The 18,955-nt window shown below is 38.8% G+C and overlaps 1 protein-coding gene across 1 annotated transcript in view; it reads right to left on the minus strand.

The window, feature by feature from the left end:
- The window catches only part of TTC29 (tetratricopeptide repeat domain 29), a 148,037-nt gene that overhangs the window by 86,214 nt on the left and 42,868 nt on the right, over window positions 1-18,955 (minus strand). The window contains exon 6 of the mRNA XM_045576686.1: window positions 3,407-3,619. Within this exon, the coding sequence (XP_045432642.1) occupies window positions 3,407-3,619 (213 nt within the window). The remainder of the gene's footprint in view (window positions 1-3,406; window positions 3,620-18,955) is intronic.

Consider the following 18,955-nt stretch of genomic DNA (forward strand, 5'->3'; position numbering starts at 1 on the left):
TTTCATCTTTGAGTGAAAAATCACCAGAACGAAATTTGGCAAACCAATTTTGACACTGCCGTTCTTTTAAGGCTTCGTCACCATAAACAGCACATAACTTTTTATGAGCTTGCGATGCGTTTTTCCGTTTGCGGAAATAAAAAAGCAAAATATGACGAAAATGTTCCTTTTGATTTTCCATTTTTCAACGAACACCAAACGAAAACTACAAAACAGATCAAAAAACTTTTTTTACTGATTAACAGCTGAATAGCCAACTATCAAATAACAAAATGTGTTTTACATTTGTACTACGTCTGCAAACCTAAAAATTCAACTGAAGCCATATTTGTGTGAAACCCGCAATTACTTAGCTGCCGACCCAATACATACATCAAATAATCAGTCAAGAGAACCAACATTACATGATGCACAAACATGCATTCACAAAACTGATATTCAGCTAAGTCTCTAACAGAGCAGATAATTAGCAAATTAAGGAAGTATTTTTTATTAAGTTCAATTTAAAAGCTATTGGTTAAAATTTGGATGAAAGTGACTGAGTCATTTGTCTTTCTTTGTCATCATCTTTTCACGAGGAACTAAACCTTTCTTATTTCTGTGTAAGGCACTTTATTCCAGGAATTATCAAATTCTCCTTTCCAAAAGTAGAATGTGTAAACATGCAACATGTGGCTCAATAATACATACATCACATCATCTCATAAACATAATTTACTCACGTTTAATATATGAAATATGACATATACATCTGATATACTTACAAAAACCATTCAAGATGCTTAAACATGAAAAGAAAACTATCTTCCTTCTACTTTTGGAAGTCATTGGCTTTCAATGTCACCTAACTAACACCTAGGTAATGCAAATGCTGACAAGAGCACCCTCACTTCTGATCTTTAGAAAGTAAGTATCTTTATATTTCTGAACTCTGCATTCCAACCATGATGAATGTCAGCAGGAGCCAGCAATTCTCGGTGCTGCTTTCATGCTCAGCACTCAGTGCATTATCCCTTGTGAAGCTTGGCTCATTTGGAAGACTGCAAGAAAACAGGATATGCCAGTGGCTGTATTTTTTTTCTTCTTCTCTAGCCATTACACCAATTGCAGAGAATTATACCCTTAAGATTTCCATTCAGCAGAGTTAAAAGGGACCAGTAGATCCAGTCTAGGGAATTTTAACTCTTAAATTCACCTGGACACTAACTTTTTCTTAGGAATAAGTTTATAAGTGATGGGGTAGGGGTGAGACTAGGAAAGAGAGAAAGGGGGTAAAAAGAAGAGGCTGAGAAGGGAAGTGGCCCTGGAACGATTAAAAGTTGGTTGTATGTGATTTGCTGTGTTAAATGGAGTAACTGAATTAAACCACTAATTATAGCATGCACTGATGTATTATTTTCATTTGCATCTACTTTTTTTGTGAAGGGCATCCCAGAAAAGAGGAGGAGAGAAAGAAAATCTGCCCTGGTTGATAGATTTTGAGGCAGCTAATAAATGGCTGGATCACATCAAATATTAGTTTTTAAATGGGATTTAAGCATGAAAATTTTTCCTGCTTACTAGTTCATAAAAAGTTAAGATAAAGTGAAGGCAGTGAAAGAATGGAGGGGAATGTCAGCACTATTAAAGTTGAGTGACACATATAGCAAAGGGAAAAATACTATTTATATTGTGTAGTTTGAGTGGGTTGAATTAATATTGGCTTTGCTCTCTAAATCAATAATCATTTATCTTAAAGAAAATACTGTTTTTATTTTCAAGATTCTTGATGGGAACCATTTTTTTCTTTGTGAACAACTTTACAATTTAGTAAAAGAAAACCTAAAGCAAAATACCTTTTCCTAATTGATATTTACACTGAAATTCCACACATAACTTTCCAGGTAACTAAAGTCAGCTGCTGCAATTGATCTAAGAGCTAAGTATTTACATCACTTTTCACCCTATGGGTAAGGTATTAGATCACCATTCATTCAAAAGTAGTTCATGCAGTGAAATACATCTTTCAAAGGGGGGGGGGGTGATTTCCTATGGCTATCCCAACTAATATCATTAAAATACATAATAGAATGAGCTAAGATGTTTACTTTTACTCTTTAGAAAATTAAAATCGCACCCAGAAAAATCAGTTTTGCTTATTCCAAATAAGCCATCTGTTATTCCAATAGGGCAAATATATCCACAAGCCAGTAAACTTCAGGTCAAGAGCATAATTTTTATCTTGTTTCCTTCATGAAAAGGCTACTCTATTAATAAATTACTATCTGTAATAATAAAAACATAATATGCAAATTGACCAAACGGCTGAACAGCAGAACCATCGTCCAGACTACCATGCTATGATACCCACTGGTGCCAGGCCAGCCAAGGAAGGTGCATTGTGATTTGTTGGGTTGGTTGGGGGCCCAGACACTGCCCCATGATCACCCGGCAGAGGGAGGCACAGGCCACCAGACAGTGGGGCAATCAATCAGGGGATCAACAATTGCCCCAAAGAGGGAGGCCCAGGCCACTGGCCAGCGGGCTGTGGTGGCTGGGCGGGGCCTCCCTCTGTGGGGTGATCAATCACAAGGCTCCAGGACTGTGAGAGGAAGCATGCTGGGCTGAGGGAAACCCCCACCCCAATATAAGAATTTCGTGCACCGGGCCTCCAGAATGGTAATGAAATACCCTTGCATTTCACAAAGTAAAAGCTTGTGAGTATATACTGCACAATTTTTAAATACTTTATATGTATGCAAATGATACAGAATATCAAGAATCCCCTTTCACAAAAGCGTTTCTATTGCTGTAATGTGCATGCGAATCACCTGGGAAACTTGCTAACCTGCAGATTCTGATGCAGGAGGTCCCAGGTGGGGCCCCAAGTTGCTGCTTTTCTTACATGCTTCCTGGAGAGGCTGATGCTGCCAGCCCTAAGGCCATACCGTGACAGGCAAGAGTCTACTATATATTTGAGTTCCATTTTCCTGTTACTCCTAATATTTATCAAATCATCCCTATTACATGACAATGGGGAATTTACAAACAATGAAAGGACTATCAGATTATAAGAATAATAAGACCTTAAACACACACACACACACACACACACACACACACGAGCACACACACTTAACTTTTGCAAATGACCTTACTTTCTCATTATGGGCTCATTGTTTTATAACACTCCTCCCAGAAGGTTGTAATTTTGGAGATAAAGCTTTCAAGAAACTAATGGATTTCTTGTTGTCAGCACTAAGGCTCCTCTGTTTTACAGTGAAATCTGAAAGGATATTGATGGCATTTGTCTTTGCATTTCATAGGAAATAATCACCCAAACACTTGACGAAGTTTATGTCTCTCTCGGGAGAAGCAGCGTCTGCCCATTAAAGGAAGCCGTGTGAGAGTGTTCTTTCCCACTTACCTTCTTTGGCTATTTCAGAAGCTTTTATTAGAATTCTGATGGCCTGTGTGTAATCTTTATTTTCCAGCATTTTGTCTGAGAGTAATCTGTACGTCCTCAGGAGACTCTCGCAGGCCAACAAGTTGAGAAAGCGGCCTGCCCCATCCTTCCATATCCGCCCCTGCGTCAATTGATGGAATGCTTCATAATGCTCGGCAGCTTCCAGAAGCTGACCTGAAGAATAAGAGCCATTCATAAATATAAACCACAGGCCAGCACATATTTTCAAAAATGTTGTGTACATCTTATGTTTTACTATTAAGTGGGGGGGGAGGGGGGGGGGAAGATCATGAAATATATTCAAGGATTTCTAAGGCTGAAGAAGACCTAAGCTGGAAAGGGTGCTGTCTTCGTGTGGGCCTCAGATACAGCGCTGATTCTGGCTGGACACTTGCTAGAGGGATGCACTTTGCTAGTAGAAATTGACTGGGATTACCGATGTTTAGAGGGAGTATGAAAATCCACTAATAATTATTAATTAGCATCACACTGGCTAACATTTATTTATGTTATGTGCTTTATATGCATTTTTCAATCTTCAGAACAATCATGTGGAATAGAAGAGAAGGCAAGGGTCAGAACTTTGCCCAAGATTGCACGTGTAGTGGGTGTATAGATCCAGGCAATCTGACTAGGGTGCCCAGTCTCCGCACCACTGTCCAGCACTGCTCTCCCACCAGGCAGCATTCTTCATTCTCAAGAAGGATGCTAGTATCTTGAGAAAGGATGCGTCCATTACAAGTTTCAAATTCAAATATTGTGGGTCTTTTCAAAGTTGACAGTACTTTCCAAGCAGGCATTTGTGGACATAATTCTGTTTAATTGTGAATAATTAAAATGTAGCTTAACTGCCTTTCTGGATTGCATTCCCCAATATAGTCCAACTATATATTCTCAAAGCCAAAACTCTAAATTAGTTTTGACTTATTTCATTCCTTGAAATATGCATTAGCCCATTTCTGAAAGAGCAGCTTGCGGCTCCCTACTGGGGAGTGCATTTTACTTGTGCATTGCTTTGTGGAAATGTTCACCTCATCCTGTAATGTAAATACTCTTTTATTGGAGTTCTCTAATTGAAATAAACTGGAAAAGCACTTATATCTAGGTGTTAAAACAGTAGTGGTTAAGGATGAATCCAAACAGCCTGAGTTTCTATCCCAACTTAATTTTATCATTTTTTGTTGTTGAGCCTCAGGCTAATTACTACTCTCCCTGTGCCTGAGTTTAACTCTTCTGTAAAATAGAATTATAGTGAAACTATTCAAGGTGTTTTTGTGAGAAATTAATACAAGTTCAATATCTGATGCAGAGTATGTGATCAATAGACATCGTTACTGTTGATATAGTGATAATAGTTTTTAGAAATCGAACTGGTTGATTGAAATATAGCCACTAACTTATTTTTTAAGTACAACTTCCTTTTTCTGCAAAAGACATAGCTGAGTCCTTATTACCATGTTATTAATAGCTGATTGAATTAACCCTATTTAGGTTCAATGTATTTCCTCAAATAGGATTCACTGGATATTACAGGTCAGATATTATAGCCCCTGCCAAGAGTATGACATATCATTTCCTTCTATTTTTGCATCAAGTTTGTTACTTAATATTATCAGTATTAAAGCATTAAAGAATGCACACATAAAAAAGAATAGTATTCATACAGAAACACAAAAGAGATGGATAATGCCCAGCTTGCCAGCCTGCGAGGCTCAGGGGTTGAGTATCGACCTGTGAACCAGGAGGTCATGGTTTGATTCCCAGTCATGACTCATGCCCGGGTTGCAGGCTCAAAATCCAGTGGGGGACCTGCAGGAAGCAGCTGATCAATGATACTCTCTCATTATTGATATTTCTATATCTCCCTCTCCCTTCCTCTCTGAAATCAACAAAAGTATTTTTAAAAAGGGAGATGGTTAATGAGCAAATAATCTGTACCAAAGTTCGGTAAAGTTGTGGCCTGTCTGGACCCCGCTGTGTCATGCAGAGGAGGGCATATCAGCAAAGACAGGGGAATGTGTACTACAGAGATATTTATAAACTTGTATTATGAAATTTTCACATGGTAAAAGACTACAAAGATGATATTATAAAGACAATCAGCATGATATTATATAAGAACATTTCATTACATGGGTTGATGTTACTATTGAAAAACATCAGAAAACACAAAACATTATCAGTTATACAGGTGAGGAATGGTTTTTCCCCAGCTTTTATTTTCTTTCTCTTATAACTGTCATTTCCTAACGTTTCTATCATCACATTATGTCTATTTGTAATAAGAAATATAAAATAGGAGCTATTTTAAAATAACACCCAATCCTTTTTCATTATTGATACAAATACTCAAGGTTGAAGTTCACTGCTCTAATCTATCTTTACAATTTAACTGACAATTTTTCTTTACCTCCCAAAAAGCAGCATAGTTTGTCATCTCTCCTGCAGCACCTCTCACCAGAAACACCTTTCTCTGAATACCCATGACCCTCATTCTTTAAGAAACTCGAATGAAGCATTGACATATATGTGTGCTATGTTTCCTCCATTAACTATATTTCTACCTGTGAAGTACAGCTCTGCATCCCTGGGAAGATGTATACAAGAGTTCTTTTTCCCATCCAGCACCCAGCTATTCACAAAGCACTGACACATATTTCTCTGTGACCATGTGAATAGGAGATGCTGGATACAGGGAACTGTGAGTAAACCAGATATCTAGTCCAGAAAAAAAAATGGGACTGTAAGGAAACTAGGAAAGACTTAACAACATTGAGGGTCACATACAGTAATCAGATGGAGAGGGTCCAATGTTGTGTTATAAAATAACAGATTTGCTAACAATTTTAGGAGGAGTGCCAGCAGATGAAGCTCTGACTAACCTAACTAATTACAATGACATGCAAATGAGGCATAATGAAGCAAATAAAATACGAGCATTGATAGTCATGTTCAAGATTTGATTTGCAAGGGGGAAAAAAGGGGAAGGGGAAGGCAGAAAGTGGGGAAAGGAGAGGTGGAGGAAATGGGGACGGGGTGACTTAGGCAAGAGTGAAGAAAAGGTGGGGACTGTGTCCTTAGCCCAGACTTCCCCGTTATCGATGCCATCAGGCATCCTGCACAGGTTATCTAACCAGGAATGAGGTAAGGGAGGTACTTGGGACATTGGTGTTGGCCCGGTGCTAGAAACGTGCCTTGGAATTACTGAGAATAGTTGTTTTTGGTTGAGCTTGATTTTTGCTGGGGCATTGGGGCTGGCTAGTAGTGTTTAGCTCATGATGACTGGCCAAGATTCAGCTCTCAGAGAGACTACTTGAGGTCTCCCACAAGGAAGGATGGTGGTTCAAGATGCTCAGGTAAGATGCTAGTCAAAATGGAAAGCTTCCCCCACCTCATACATTATTTGATTTAACGTTAAAAAAAACTGGAGAAGTAAATGTTACTTTTACGCTGAAGAGGAAGCTTGAGGCTCACAAAGGTTAAATAACTTAAATGGCTAAAAACTGACGTTTAGGATTTAAACCTGGGATCACAAAAAACACATACAGCTTTGTACCACCATATCATGTGCCAGTCAACAAACCAAGAGCCAGGACCTCAGGTGGAGTAAATTATTTTCTGGACATAACTCTCTTAAGTAAAAAAGTAACACCTTAATCAATAAAGAAATAAAAAAAGGTAATGCTTAAATTGTGTGATTTCTGGTCTCTTTCCGTTCTATAACTGACTATACTCAGATAATCAAGGTAACCGCTAACATAAAAGCTCAGGTGTTAGCCTCTGATGCGCTTCCGTGGGTCTTTCTAAAGGAATGGGATGCATAACCAGCTATGTGACCTGCATGTAAATGTCTTCCCTGAACCGCGTGGTGACATCTGTGGGGGCACCTGAAATTCCTCGGGTGCCCCAGATGTAGTCACCTGTGGCCATATCTAGCTGTTTATGGTTTCACTGTTGCTTAATTTAATCACTTTGCCACAGACGAGCTCACTGGGGATTCTGACCAGCATTTTACACCGAAGTGTCTACACAGAGGAAGTAAAGTTTTCCAGTCCTTCTCAGATGTAGGGATTCATTTCTAAAATCATTTGGAGGTACAATAAATAGGTCAGTAAATAAGACAGCAAGGATTTTATCTAAATGACCATAAGCACATAAAAGGCTTGGCTAAAACTGCTAAAGGCTGGTCAGACTGAAAGTACGTATTAGATAAAATAGTACAATATTTGATTTAAAATGTTAAAATATACGTCTATCCTATAAAGGGACTATAGTCATCTAAATATGCAAGTATTTCCCTTTAAGCATGATTAACAATGATATGATTTCCATCTAATTTATTTTTCCAACTGTGGATAGGAATTTTAAAGATTTTACTACTTTCTGAGTAAAGACTCTGATATTGAGACTACATATTTATTAAGACATAATACATCTTTTTTGAAATTTAAATTTAATAGGAATACCTTAAATGGTCACATGTGTCAAACACAAGGCCCGCGGGCCAAATCCGTCCCGCCAGGCCTTGCAATGTGGCCCGCACCGCGCTGTCATCACTGCACTCCGCTGCGTTTCCATCACAATGACAGTTTATGACTGTTCAGTAAACCATTCGGCCCGCGATTTAGGCTGGATTTTAGATTTTGGCTCCTTCTCTGATTGAGTTCGACACTCCTATGCTTAAATGGTCATCAATAGAGTGCTCATTTTGACAAAGCTAAATACAAATATAAGTGAAGATCATGAACTAGATTTTCCACTTTGGCTCTTAGCATCTTTTTAGAGCATTTTCCAAGTGTTCATATATAGCCTACTCTTTACCATCAAATAAACTTTAAAAAATAAACTTTAACATATTAGAACCAGGACAGATTTTCAGATTCTACCATCAATCTCATTGACGGACAAGTATCTAGACAACTGCTCTTTTCCGGAATTATCAAATACCAACATTATTTCCTGTTGAAGAAGAGGTCAGAGAGAGAAGAATGATTACACCGAGGTCTCACAAAAATAAGTTAACTGAAATAAGGACAGAAAAGAGAAGGCTTTGGGAATAGTCATAGATGTTAAAAGTCTCCCAAATTACCAGAAAATACTCATCACCGTGAGCAACAAGGATCACAGGGGCCATCACAATAAGGAAGATACATCAACGACTGCTCACCCAAGTGCTTGGCAAGAATATAGAGCATCCGCTAATATTTCCAGTGACTCAGGGAAGAAAATGGAGCCAATGTGTCTTGTTGAACAAACTGGAGATGACCTCCCATCAATATCATCAATGATCAACTTATCTCAGTAAGTGGAGGTAATGTCAGAAAGCACATCTTGGGGACACACCATGAACAAGTGCGTAGAACAAGAGGAGCCAGGTGTGGATAGAAGTAGCCGGAGCCTCAGGGTGGTTGTTTTTCTTTTTTAAAACAATTATATAACATTTACATAAACAATATAAAGGGCTGACACATAAAGGAAATGCATTTTGTTTGCCACATAAAGGAAAGTGCACTTTCAAAATAAAACTGCTAGAAAGGAGTTTCACTTTACCGAAAGCCCACACAACCAAGAAATCCATCCATTTATTTAAAAATACAAACCAAACCCAAACAATGCTGTAAAACGACAGAATGGCTCGGTAGGATTCTAAGACAAACGCTATGCAGAGAAAATAAGATTTTATATATTTGGGTATTTTCCAAATAGTTGTTTGACTCTCTTCCCTGTGCAGCGCCTCTGGAAGTTTATAGATATTTGTGGTATCACAGCAGATGTCTAGAACAAATATTAAGCAAAGGAGAATGTATATGATCTCTCCCATTTTAGTTTTTTTTTTTTAAAGTAGGAAGATTGACTAGATATTAACACAAATGGGTTTAAATGTGAAGCTGCCATAAAAGCAGGAACATAAATGTAATTCTCCCAGCCGCTATTTTGATGCACATTTTTGATTCCATGAATATTTTATGAAATGGCCCAAACTAAAGCCATATAACATTCCTGCATTACTGATGCTTGCGCCCGTAAGCTACGAACATTAGAGGCATGATTGAGTGCATTAAAATGAACTCATTCAGCAGTGCATTGATTACTTGAAGGGGGAGGGAAAAGAAAAAAGAAAAAAAAAAAAAGAAGTTGCTCCACTTAAGAAAACAGCACACAAATCTAAAGTTTGCAATATAATAAGGGGGAGAGTAAGTTTGAATAAAATAATATTTCATAAATAAAGTGTGACTCTGTCTAGACCTGACATTCATTAGGCAAGATGTTAATTATGTCCAAAGATGGCTCCTGGTTTTTGTGTTTTTTGTGTTTTTTTGTTCAGGTAATTTAAAATGTCACAATCTCTAAAATGCTCAAACTGGCCTGCATTAGCTCCATGCATCAGCAGTTCTGAAAGTAGCTAATTATTTCCTTTTCTATCAACTTGTACATTTGCCAGTAGAAATAATGCCACAGAAACAATTGCATGAAAATAATTTGACAGGTCCATAAGGCCTATTTCTTCAGCAGCACTCCTATAAGTCTTAGGCATATTTAGTTCTAAATTGTGCACATTTGTTGAGGAATTTAGGGAAATACTCCACTTTAGTTTAAAGCAGCAACCTAAAGGAACAATAAAGCTTTATGTATATTTTATGACATTTTAATCTGGAGCTACTGGACATCTTTGGCTTCAAGCTACTATTCCATACAATGCAGACATAAAATCTGCTAGAAGCAATATTGAAGAGTAGCAGAAAGAGAAAAATGTTATTGCCCTTTTGTAAAAACAAAAGACACTGCTTTCCATTTCAGTTTAACCGCAAGAACATTTTATATTATCTTTGGGTTTTTACATTCAATTCTGATCATTATAATGGCACTATGCATGCAGAAATAGTTAAGGGCCGGTCCCACTTCCCAGTGGAAACTATCATTTTCCAGGGTTTCTCTCTTGTCAGAGGAGATTTGTTCTATATTATAACCCACTGCACGTCTTTGCAAATGGAACACTGGAAAGCAGAGATTCTGTCCTGCAGCTGAATAGTCTCCCTAATAAACCAGGAAGAAAATGTGCCCATAACTTTTGTTGCTACTTTGGGATACTTAGAAGAAATTTAAGATGCTATTTAGAAAATGAAATTCTTCCTTTATCATTTTGAGCAAAGACTTCAGATGGACATTATAGGAACGCTACCACACCCCTGTTAAAGGGCATGGGTCATTAAGCCAGACAACGGAAAGGATGCCAGGAACACAGACCTAGGAGAAACTCACCAAGGGCTTTCTTACTGATGTTGACAGTGCTGATAAATTGATTTTTAAAATCCAGAAGATTTGCCAGCTGCTGGGAGGCAGGGGACTGGGTGAAAGAGGCGAAGGGATTAAGAAGTACAAATTAGCAGTTTCAAAATAGTCCCAGGGATGTAAACGGCGGCATAGGGAATACAGCCAATAATATTTCGGTAACTCTGTATGGTGCCAAGTGGGCATTGGAAATAGCGAGGGGAACACTTTATAAAGTAGATGATTGTCTAACTACTGTGCTGTACACCTGAAACCAATACAAAAAATAAATAAATAAAATCTAGGAGATCCCTATAATATTTTGGAGGAACTGTTATTAATCGTGTTTGTGATTTCAGAGAGCTACATTGTGGCCAGTGATGGAAACGGTGGGCAAGCTTCACTGGTTTATGTTTGAATCAACATAGGCAGGTAGTTTCTATTCAAGTTTTCTAATTTCGAAGGATTAAGCATTAGACATCTTTGCTCTTACATGTCCATAATCAGAAGTATGAAGATTACTCAGTTTTTAAAATGTGTAATGTTTAAATAGGAAATTCACACTAGCCATTATAAACCTTGTAGAATTCATAGAGTTTACTATTTTCCTCAAATGACAAATTGTTTTACTTTGGTGGTTTCCACCTCACCTTCAAATACTAAGTTAAGGTGTTGTTGACAAGCATAAAAATCTGAGAAATAGTCACTATTGACATCTTATCAACTAATGAATTATATTGCTCTGGACTTAATAATTTAATTCTTACTTAAATTACATAATGTTCCTGACCCTTTTTTATAGAACCTGCATCCAGCGTTTGATATAAGGCAGAGACCAAGGCTTGAACCTCAAACATCATAATATAATTAGACCATTCACACCCTTTCTTGAAGGGCTCTGAAATGAGGATGGCAATGCCAACTTTGGGATGTGGTTGCAAGGGGCATTAAAACAACTGTGCTGGCACCATGCAGAGTGCCTGGGCTTGCACAGATTCAGTAACGTTTCATGTCATGGTATCTATCTGTCGTCCAGTTAGAGCAAATCTGGAGGGGCCGGCTCTATGGACTGCTTTAACACCCAACCAGAGGGAGCAGCGTCACTTATTCCAATTGAGACCCTCCTGAGGTGCTGGCTGGAATCGGTACCCTTCACCTAACTCTCAGCCCTCTCGCTCTCGGACTTCCAAGGAGCTTTTCTGGGGCAGTGCCTCTTGTCAGAGGATCAGAGGCCACACAGCCTCCAGAGCCGTCTGTTCAGTGTGTGGGGACTGGAGGCTCAGTGAAGCTTTCAAGGCCTCCCTGCAAGGCTTTGATAAGGAGAAACCCACAGCAGAGCAGGCACCTCCGAAAGAGGCTGCCTCTCCACACTGCTCGTTAAGCAGTAAATAATTAAAACTCCCCGAAAAAGACAGGTGAAATAGAGGCAGCGCTGTCAGTAGCACAGACATGAAAGAGAAGGGGAAGAAAATGAATTTTAAAAAAATGCAATGAAATAATTCATTTGAAGCTCTAATAAAGTTTCATTTGCAGTCTTGTTTAAAGATATATCAGACTTTAGGGATGTAACCTAATTACATTTTTATTCTAAGTTCCATTCAACGATCTTGGACTTTGGTTCTTTAACACAGATCAAACATGGAATAATTTTCTTGTGGCTATCAATACTTTAAAAGGATCTTCTTGATTAAATACTGTAAGGCCTTATGAACAAGTATATATAGCAGATGGGAAATAAACTGACATGCCTTGAAAAGTGACAACTAATTGACATAGAAAAAGTAATGCTAATTGACTTAACTTATGAAAAATAATTTTTTTTTATTTTTAAACCTCTCCTGAGGATATTTTTTTATGTTGATTTCTAGAGAGAGTGAGGAGGAGAGGGAGAGAGAGAGACATTGATGTGAGAGAAAGAGACCTTAGTTGGTTGCCTCCCTCACCTGCCCCTACTGGGCTGGGGAACCTGCCACCTGGGTATGTGCCCTTGACCAGAAATGAACCTATGACCCCTGGGTCCCAAGGCCGATCCTCTAATCCCTGAGCAAAACTGCCCAGGGCAAAAAAATAACTTTTTAATATTAAATTCACTTTTATTCCAATGTAAAGTGATCAGTTTCTAATACTGATCCAGTCAGGTGCACCTTAGAAAACGTATGCTAGTGCCCACTTTTTGAATCCATTCTTGGAATTTAATCTGGTGAGAATCATCAAAGAGGCAAGCCAGGCAATCATGCAGACTTGAAAAAGCAGATGCTTCCCACAGGCATCAGCCCCAGCGCCTTACTACGGGTGGGTATGTTAGAGCAATCAGGGCTCATTCTTAGACACTCTTTGGCTTTATTTCATATTGTTTCTAGAAAACATGAATGGATTAATGTGTTTACTCTTTCAGAGAATCTTTTTGGAAAAGTTCCCTCCAAAGGGACCTTTAAAATGCAAATTTAGAAGCAGTTTAAAAGTGAGGGGGGAAATAAACAAATATAATTTATGTTTTTAACTATTAAGAGGGAAACATGTTCCCATGAACTTGGGCAGTTGTACTAGAGGTGTGAGCAGACGGGGAAGGACACTGGGGCTGTGGGACCTGGCAGGAGAGCCTCAGAGAGTTGGATCATGATTCAGCAGCAACCATTCGAGGAAAGTTTTGTTGGAGATGTAACCCAAATATCCACAGTGCCCACCAGGAAATATGTTTTCAAGGTAAACACTGAATGAGTTTGCCTTGGTTGGTTCTAGTGCTGTTTTCTTTTGTGGCATTCTGTATGCAATGGAGGCATCATGGTTACAAATTTTAAAATATGAAAGCTACTTAAACAGAAAATAAGAGTGATTCCATAGGTACAGAACAGACTGACAGCTGTCAGGGGGGAGGGGATGGGGAGTTGGGTGAAGGGATTAATCAAAAACAAACAAACCCCCAAACAACAAAAAGGCAGCAAGGTGATTACTAGAGGGAAAAGGAGGGTAGAGGGAGGTAGAGGAGGGTAAAGGGGAAAACTGTGACAGAAAGAGACTGGACTTGGGATGGTAAATGCACAATACAATATACAAATGATGTATTATAGAATTATACACTTGAAACCCATATACTCTTATTAATATCACCTCAATAGATTCAATAAAATTAAAATAAATAAGAGTTATTTAAAACTGAAAATAATCACTTTATGCGTGTAAAAAATCTATTAATAGCAAAAAACAAAGACTTTTTGTCTTACCACTGTTTGGAGCATGAATAAAATGCTAGGTTTAGAGAGACAAAATCAAATGTTAATGTTCCCTACATTAGGCTGACCATTTTATTCAGGTTTGCCCGGGACTTGCTGGTTCCAACACCTAATCCAGTCATGGGAGCCTGCTCAGTCCCAGGTAAATCCTGTGGAGCAGACACCCTAACACTGACCCAAAATACAAAGAATTTTGAAAGTATTTAGCAAAAGTGTAATATATTTTACTGGCAAAACGTATTTTATCAGCATGAGTAAAACACTATGGGAGGAGGGAAGCTTAAAAAGCACTTTAAAATTTTGGTCAAGTATCATTCCCCTTTCTAAATTCATACAGAATTTTTAAACTGTTGTAAAGAGATTAATGTAACTTTCAGCTAATCTAAATTATTTTATTAGAACTACTTTCTAAAAGTGAAATTAATCAATTGATGTATTGAAAATTTTATACTTGCTATGCATTGCTGTATTTCTTCCCAAAACCATTTAAATGATTCAAATTATCACCAGCGATACCTGTATTATTTTAAGAAACCTTAATTTTTTTTTTGCATTTTAAGAAGTGTTAAATGGCATTTCACCATGATTCAAACTGATTTTTGTAGAAGTTTGTTATTTCCCTAAACTAGTACATTCATTACATATCATATTTCCTTTTTGACAAATTGTCTCTTTTTATCTTCTTTCCATAAAATTACAGTCATTTTAACATTTTTTCTTACCAATTGATATATACTTTATATAGAATATAGATACTTGTTCTTTGTCATATATGCTGCATATAAAGTTATATTTTCCCTTTCTCCATTCCCCTACCCTCTATGTGAATACCGATGCTGTTTCTTCCACTGCCATGTCTGGAGTCATCCTTCCTTTCCATCTATTTAGCCAACATACCAGCCCACTCTCCTTGCCAGCCTCAATGCCTCCTTGGTCTTCCCCTGATTCTAGTTCCCCCATTCTAGGTTATCTTACCCACAATTATTGAGCAGCCTAATTCACAGGCAGATGTCAACACGTGACAAAAGCCTGATTGCAGAGCCACCTAAACCTGCCTTCCCCCCTCACTCAGTTTGCTGATCACATTCTCTTCCAATCTGCTCTGCATGAAAAGGCCTCTCTACTGTGCTAGCCTTCCTGGACTTCGTTTTCTTAGGGAGCCAGCCTGTCTATGCACAACCTGGACAGGCTGAAACAGCAGTAAATATTACATCACAAGGGGATCAGATCACTAGTACCCACAGACGGGAAGAGATTCTCACTGAACACTGCATGGGGATCATGGGGTGGCAGTGGGGAAAGAACCATGAAGGCAGATGGTTGGTGAAGCTGGCAAATGATAAAGGACGTCAAAAAGGAGACATTTATTTATTTATTTATAATTTTCTCAGGGTTCATTTTATTCCAGAGCCTTTTATTATTATAGTTTTAATAAACATAGGTAAATCCAGAAGGTCAGCTCTATGAGGTCTCTCTGCTGAGCAAACCTTTGTGCAGAGAAGTGGTTCCAGGAAGTGAAAGAACAGCAGACTAAGATACAGTCTGGGCTCTGCTATGTTTTAGTTCTCATTTAAGCTCTCAGAACCCTGTTTCCTGCAAATCTGCAATGGGGAATAACATCACCTACACCATGCGTGAGAAAAAGCACTTCACACGTTGCATCATACACCTGTGTGTGACTGCCTGTGTGTGTATATTGCAGATACATCTGATTTGCTCTAAGTCCATCTAAATGATACTGTAAGTCAGTTTGGAGAACCATGCAATATTAAGATAGTCTATGTGTGTTTGTGTTGCGCATTTCACAGAGAAGGAAAAGCAAGCTGACAGGGGTATGGAGCTCTGGATTGGGTCATGCACCTGCTACTAACAAACTATGTGGCTATGGCAAAATGTTTAATTACTCTGTTTCAGCTTCCTCATTAGCAAATTAGGGTCTAGACTAGATGAGTTCTAAGATCTAATAGGGCTCTGAAATTCATTCATCTAAAAGAATTGAACAACATTGTTTCCAGTCCAGTTTTAAACAATTGAGAACTATTTCACAATTTTCAAATTCCACACCCAGCTGTTATTCCACAGAGAGGGATTTCTCCTGACCTTTAGTGCCATCCTTATAGCCTCTCTTTTCGCGCATCAACTTAGGAATCATGAAAACCTGTGAAAAATGAATCACCAGAGAATAGTTCTTGTCTTCTTCTATTCTCCACCCAAGCTACTGCCCCTTCAAAGTGTCTGCAGGAGTCTAGTATCCAAATGGAACAATAGGGACAAGCAGAAACCAAGAAAATATGTACCTACTGTGTGCAGAAATGGGATCTTACCATTTGGAAAGGCAACGGGGAAGTTATTCATAGAGTAAGGCCTGCCCTCTCCTGTGGAGGCATCAACAGTGGAGCAGAAGATGAGAGGACAGTGGAGCAGAAGATGGGAGGACTGAGATGCAAGGTCTTAGCTCAAAGGAAGAGAGAGGAGATAAAGGGAGGCACCAAGAGGAAGAACAGCAGCCATTCCCAGCTGGAGCAGGTGAGGGGGTCCCCAATGCAGATCATTCACTGCCATTGCTGGCCTCTCTGAAGACTTTTTGCAGTTTTAACTGGGGGCTCGCCACAGCTGCGGCCTGTTGGTCTGATGCTGAGCTTTCATGGGAAACTGACTCGCTGTCTACTTAAGTAACCTGCACACCTGCGAGAGAGAACATGTGAAAACAGAAAGCAGCGTTTATGTAGGCCTACGTGCCACATGTGCCAAGCAGGACACCAGGCATTTCGCTTATCTCATTTAATCATCAAAATAATTCTCTGAAGAGCTAGAATTGATTTATTATTATTTTGAAATAATGAAGAGTGGTACAAAGAAGTTAATTTTAGGCTCTGTCTCTGCTTTTTATAAACTGATATTTTTCTTTCCCTAATAAGTAAAGAAGTTGACAGAGCTTTAAAAGACTGATTTTTCAATAGACATTTAAGCAACCCTGGGAAATCAGAGCTGGATGTGAACTAAGAGCAAAGTGCATGTGTTCACACTCCCTCACGTCAGAGACGAGGAGAGTAAGATCCACACAGTTACTAGCCAATGACAATGTCAAGAGAACCCAAGTTCATTGACCCACCTAATAGTTTCTCCTCTGCTAGACTTCACCTGCATGCTTGTGCTTCAATGCCGTTAGGTTAAGCATCTAAACAAAGATAATCATTCAGCATTTATCAGCTAACACTAATTTAATTCTTGTGAGTGCTTTTCTTAAAGCTGTGACCCATATTTCTAATACTCCTGTAGCTTTGAGCTTCCCTTGCTATCTGAAAACCAATTAACAATTCACATCGCCCCCACTCTTCTACTTCATTAATAATGGGATTGGATCTATAATAGTTCTTGAATCGTCACTATAATTTCTTTTTGCATTTTTTAATTTGAATTCTGCATTGCTTAAAGTATTACATAAGTCTCATCTTCCCCCCCCCCCTCCCCCGACCTCTCCCTGGCCACTCCCATCTATTATTTCTTACTAACTTCAAAAACCTTCTGCCCTTTCCTATGCTTTTTAATCCAATGGATTTTTTTTTTTAAAAAAAAATTAGCTAGCTTTTCCCCTAATTAAAAAGCAACGCATACATAAGGTAACCAGTTCTTTGGTGTGAAAGGGCACATATGCAGAATGCACCTGCCTTCCTTCCATATCCTCAGCATGCTTCTCCAGAGGCACTTCGGTGGAGATGAGATGTTGTGCATTTGATGGGTTTTAAATCCCCTCAACAGCGCTTACATCTCTATTAATTTTTAATAAAATGAAAGAGAAAATAAAACACCACACTAAAAACTGATATATCCTTTGCATTTCCTTTAGTTATTAAGGCTGTTTTTCTAATAAACTGGCAAACATTATTCCATGACAAATAAGAAATTACCCTGAAATTTCTATCAATTTTGATGGGGCATCTTTGATGATATTAAAATCTTTGATGATATTGTTGTATTTTAACCTTTTTTTTGTGAGAACTGAATACTCTGATGATAAATTTCGTTTAAAATACCAATGAAGAAACATATTTACTAAATGAAGTCATGTTTATAATGGAATAGGGAATAAGGTAAAAAAAAAAAAAAGCCAAAACTGTTGGGGAAGATTGTTTATGGGAGATGTTAGGAGAATACAGAAACATCTCCTCATATTATTTTAGATAGTATCCAGTTGATCACCACCAACCACAAATGTCTTAACTGTCAGAGCTTGAAATGAAGGAACATGACATTCGTCACACATCCTCACATCACTCTACCATTATTGTAATTCCCTATTGCCCTCGAAGTGACATCTTTTCTTTTTAAGTTAGGAAAAATTACTGACACCATTTCCAATACTGTGTTAGTTTCCTGGGGCTGCCCCTACAAAGTACCACAGACTGGGTGGCATCAGCAGAGTTCATTCTTTCTCATCTCTGGAGGCTGTAAGTCTGAACCAGGAGGTCACCTGGGCTGCTTCTGGCTGGGCTGTAGGGAGAACCCACTCAGTGCCACCCTCTGGGTCTTGGTAGCTTCGAGGGTCCCTTGGCTTGTAGATGATGTTCTCCGTGTCTTCACATTACTTTCCCTCTGCAAACATCTGTCTCTCTGCCCAATCTCCTCCTTCCCAGGAGGACACCAGCCATTAGGGTCCGCCTTAATGACCTCATCGTATCTCGATCTCCTACAAATATTGGAGGTTCAGAATTCAACATCTTTTTGGGGTCCGCAAATCAACCCATAACAAATGTGATTGGAAATTCTCTCTCAAATGAGTAAATAGGAAGTGCCAGTAGTGTTACAACACTTGTCCTGACTGGCAGTGCAGTTACTAAGTGCTGTCAGCACCAAACCTGGAGAAGCAAAGCGAAAGAGTGTGATCCCATGACAGGAGTCTGCGGGCTGCCGAAAAGGTCCTCTTCCTCCACCAAGCAAACAGAGAACTAGAATCACAGACAGGGTCACAGTGTGAAGCACATGGGGCTTACGCCCATGGCAAATCTGAGGT

Source organism: Pipistrellus kuhlii, unplaced genomic scaffold (assembly GCF_014108245.1).
Source record: "Pipistrellus kuhlii isolate mPipKuh1 unplaced genomic scaffold, mPipKuh1.p scaffold_m20_p_8, whole genome shotgun sequence".
NCBI classification, from domain to species: domain Eukaryota; kingdom Metazoa; phylum Chordata; class Mammalia; order Chiroptera; family Vespertilionidae; genus Pipistrellus; species Pipistrellus kuhlii.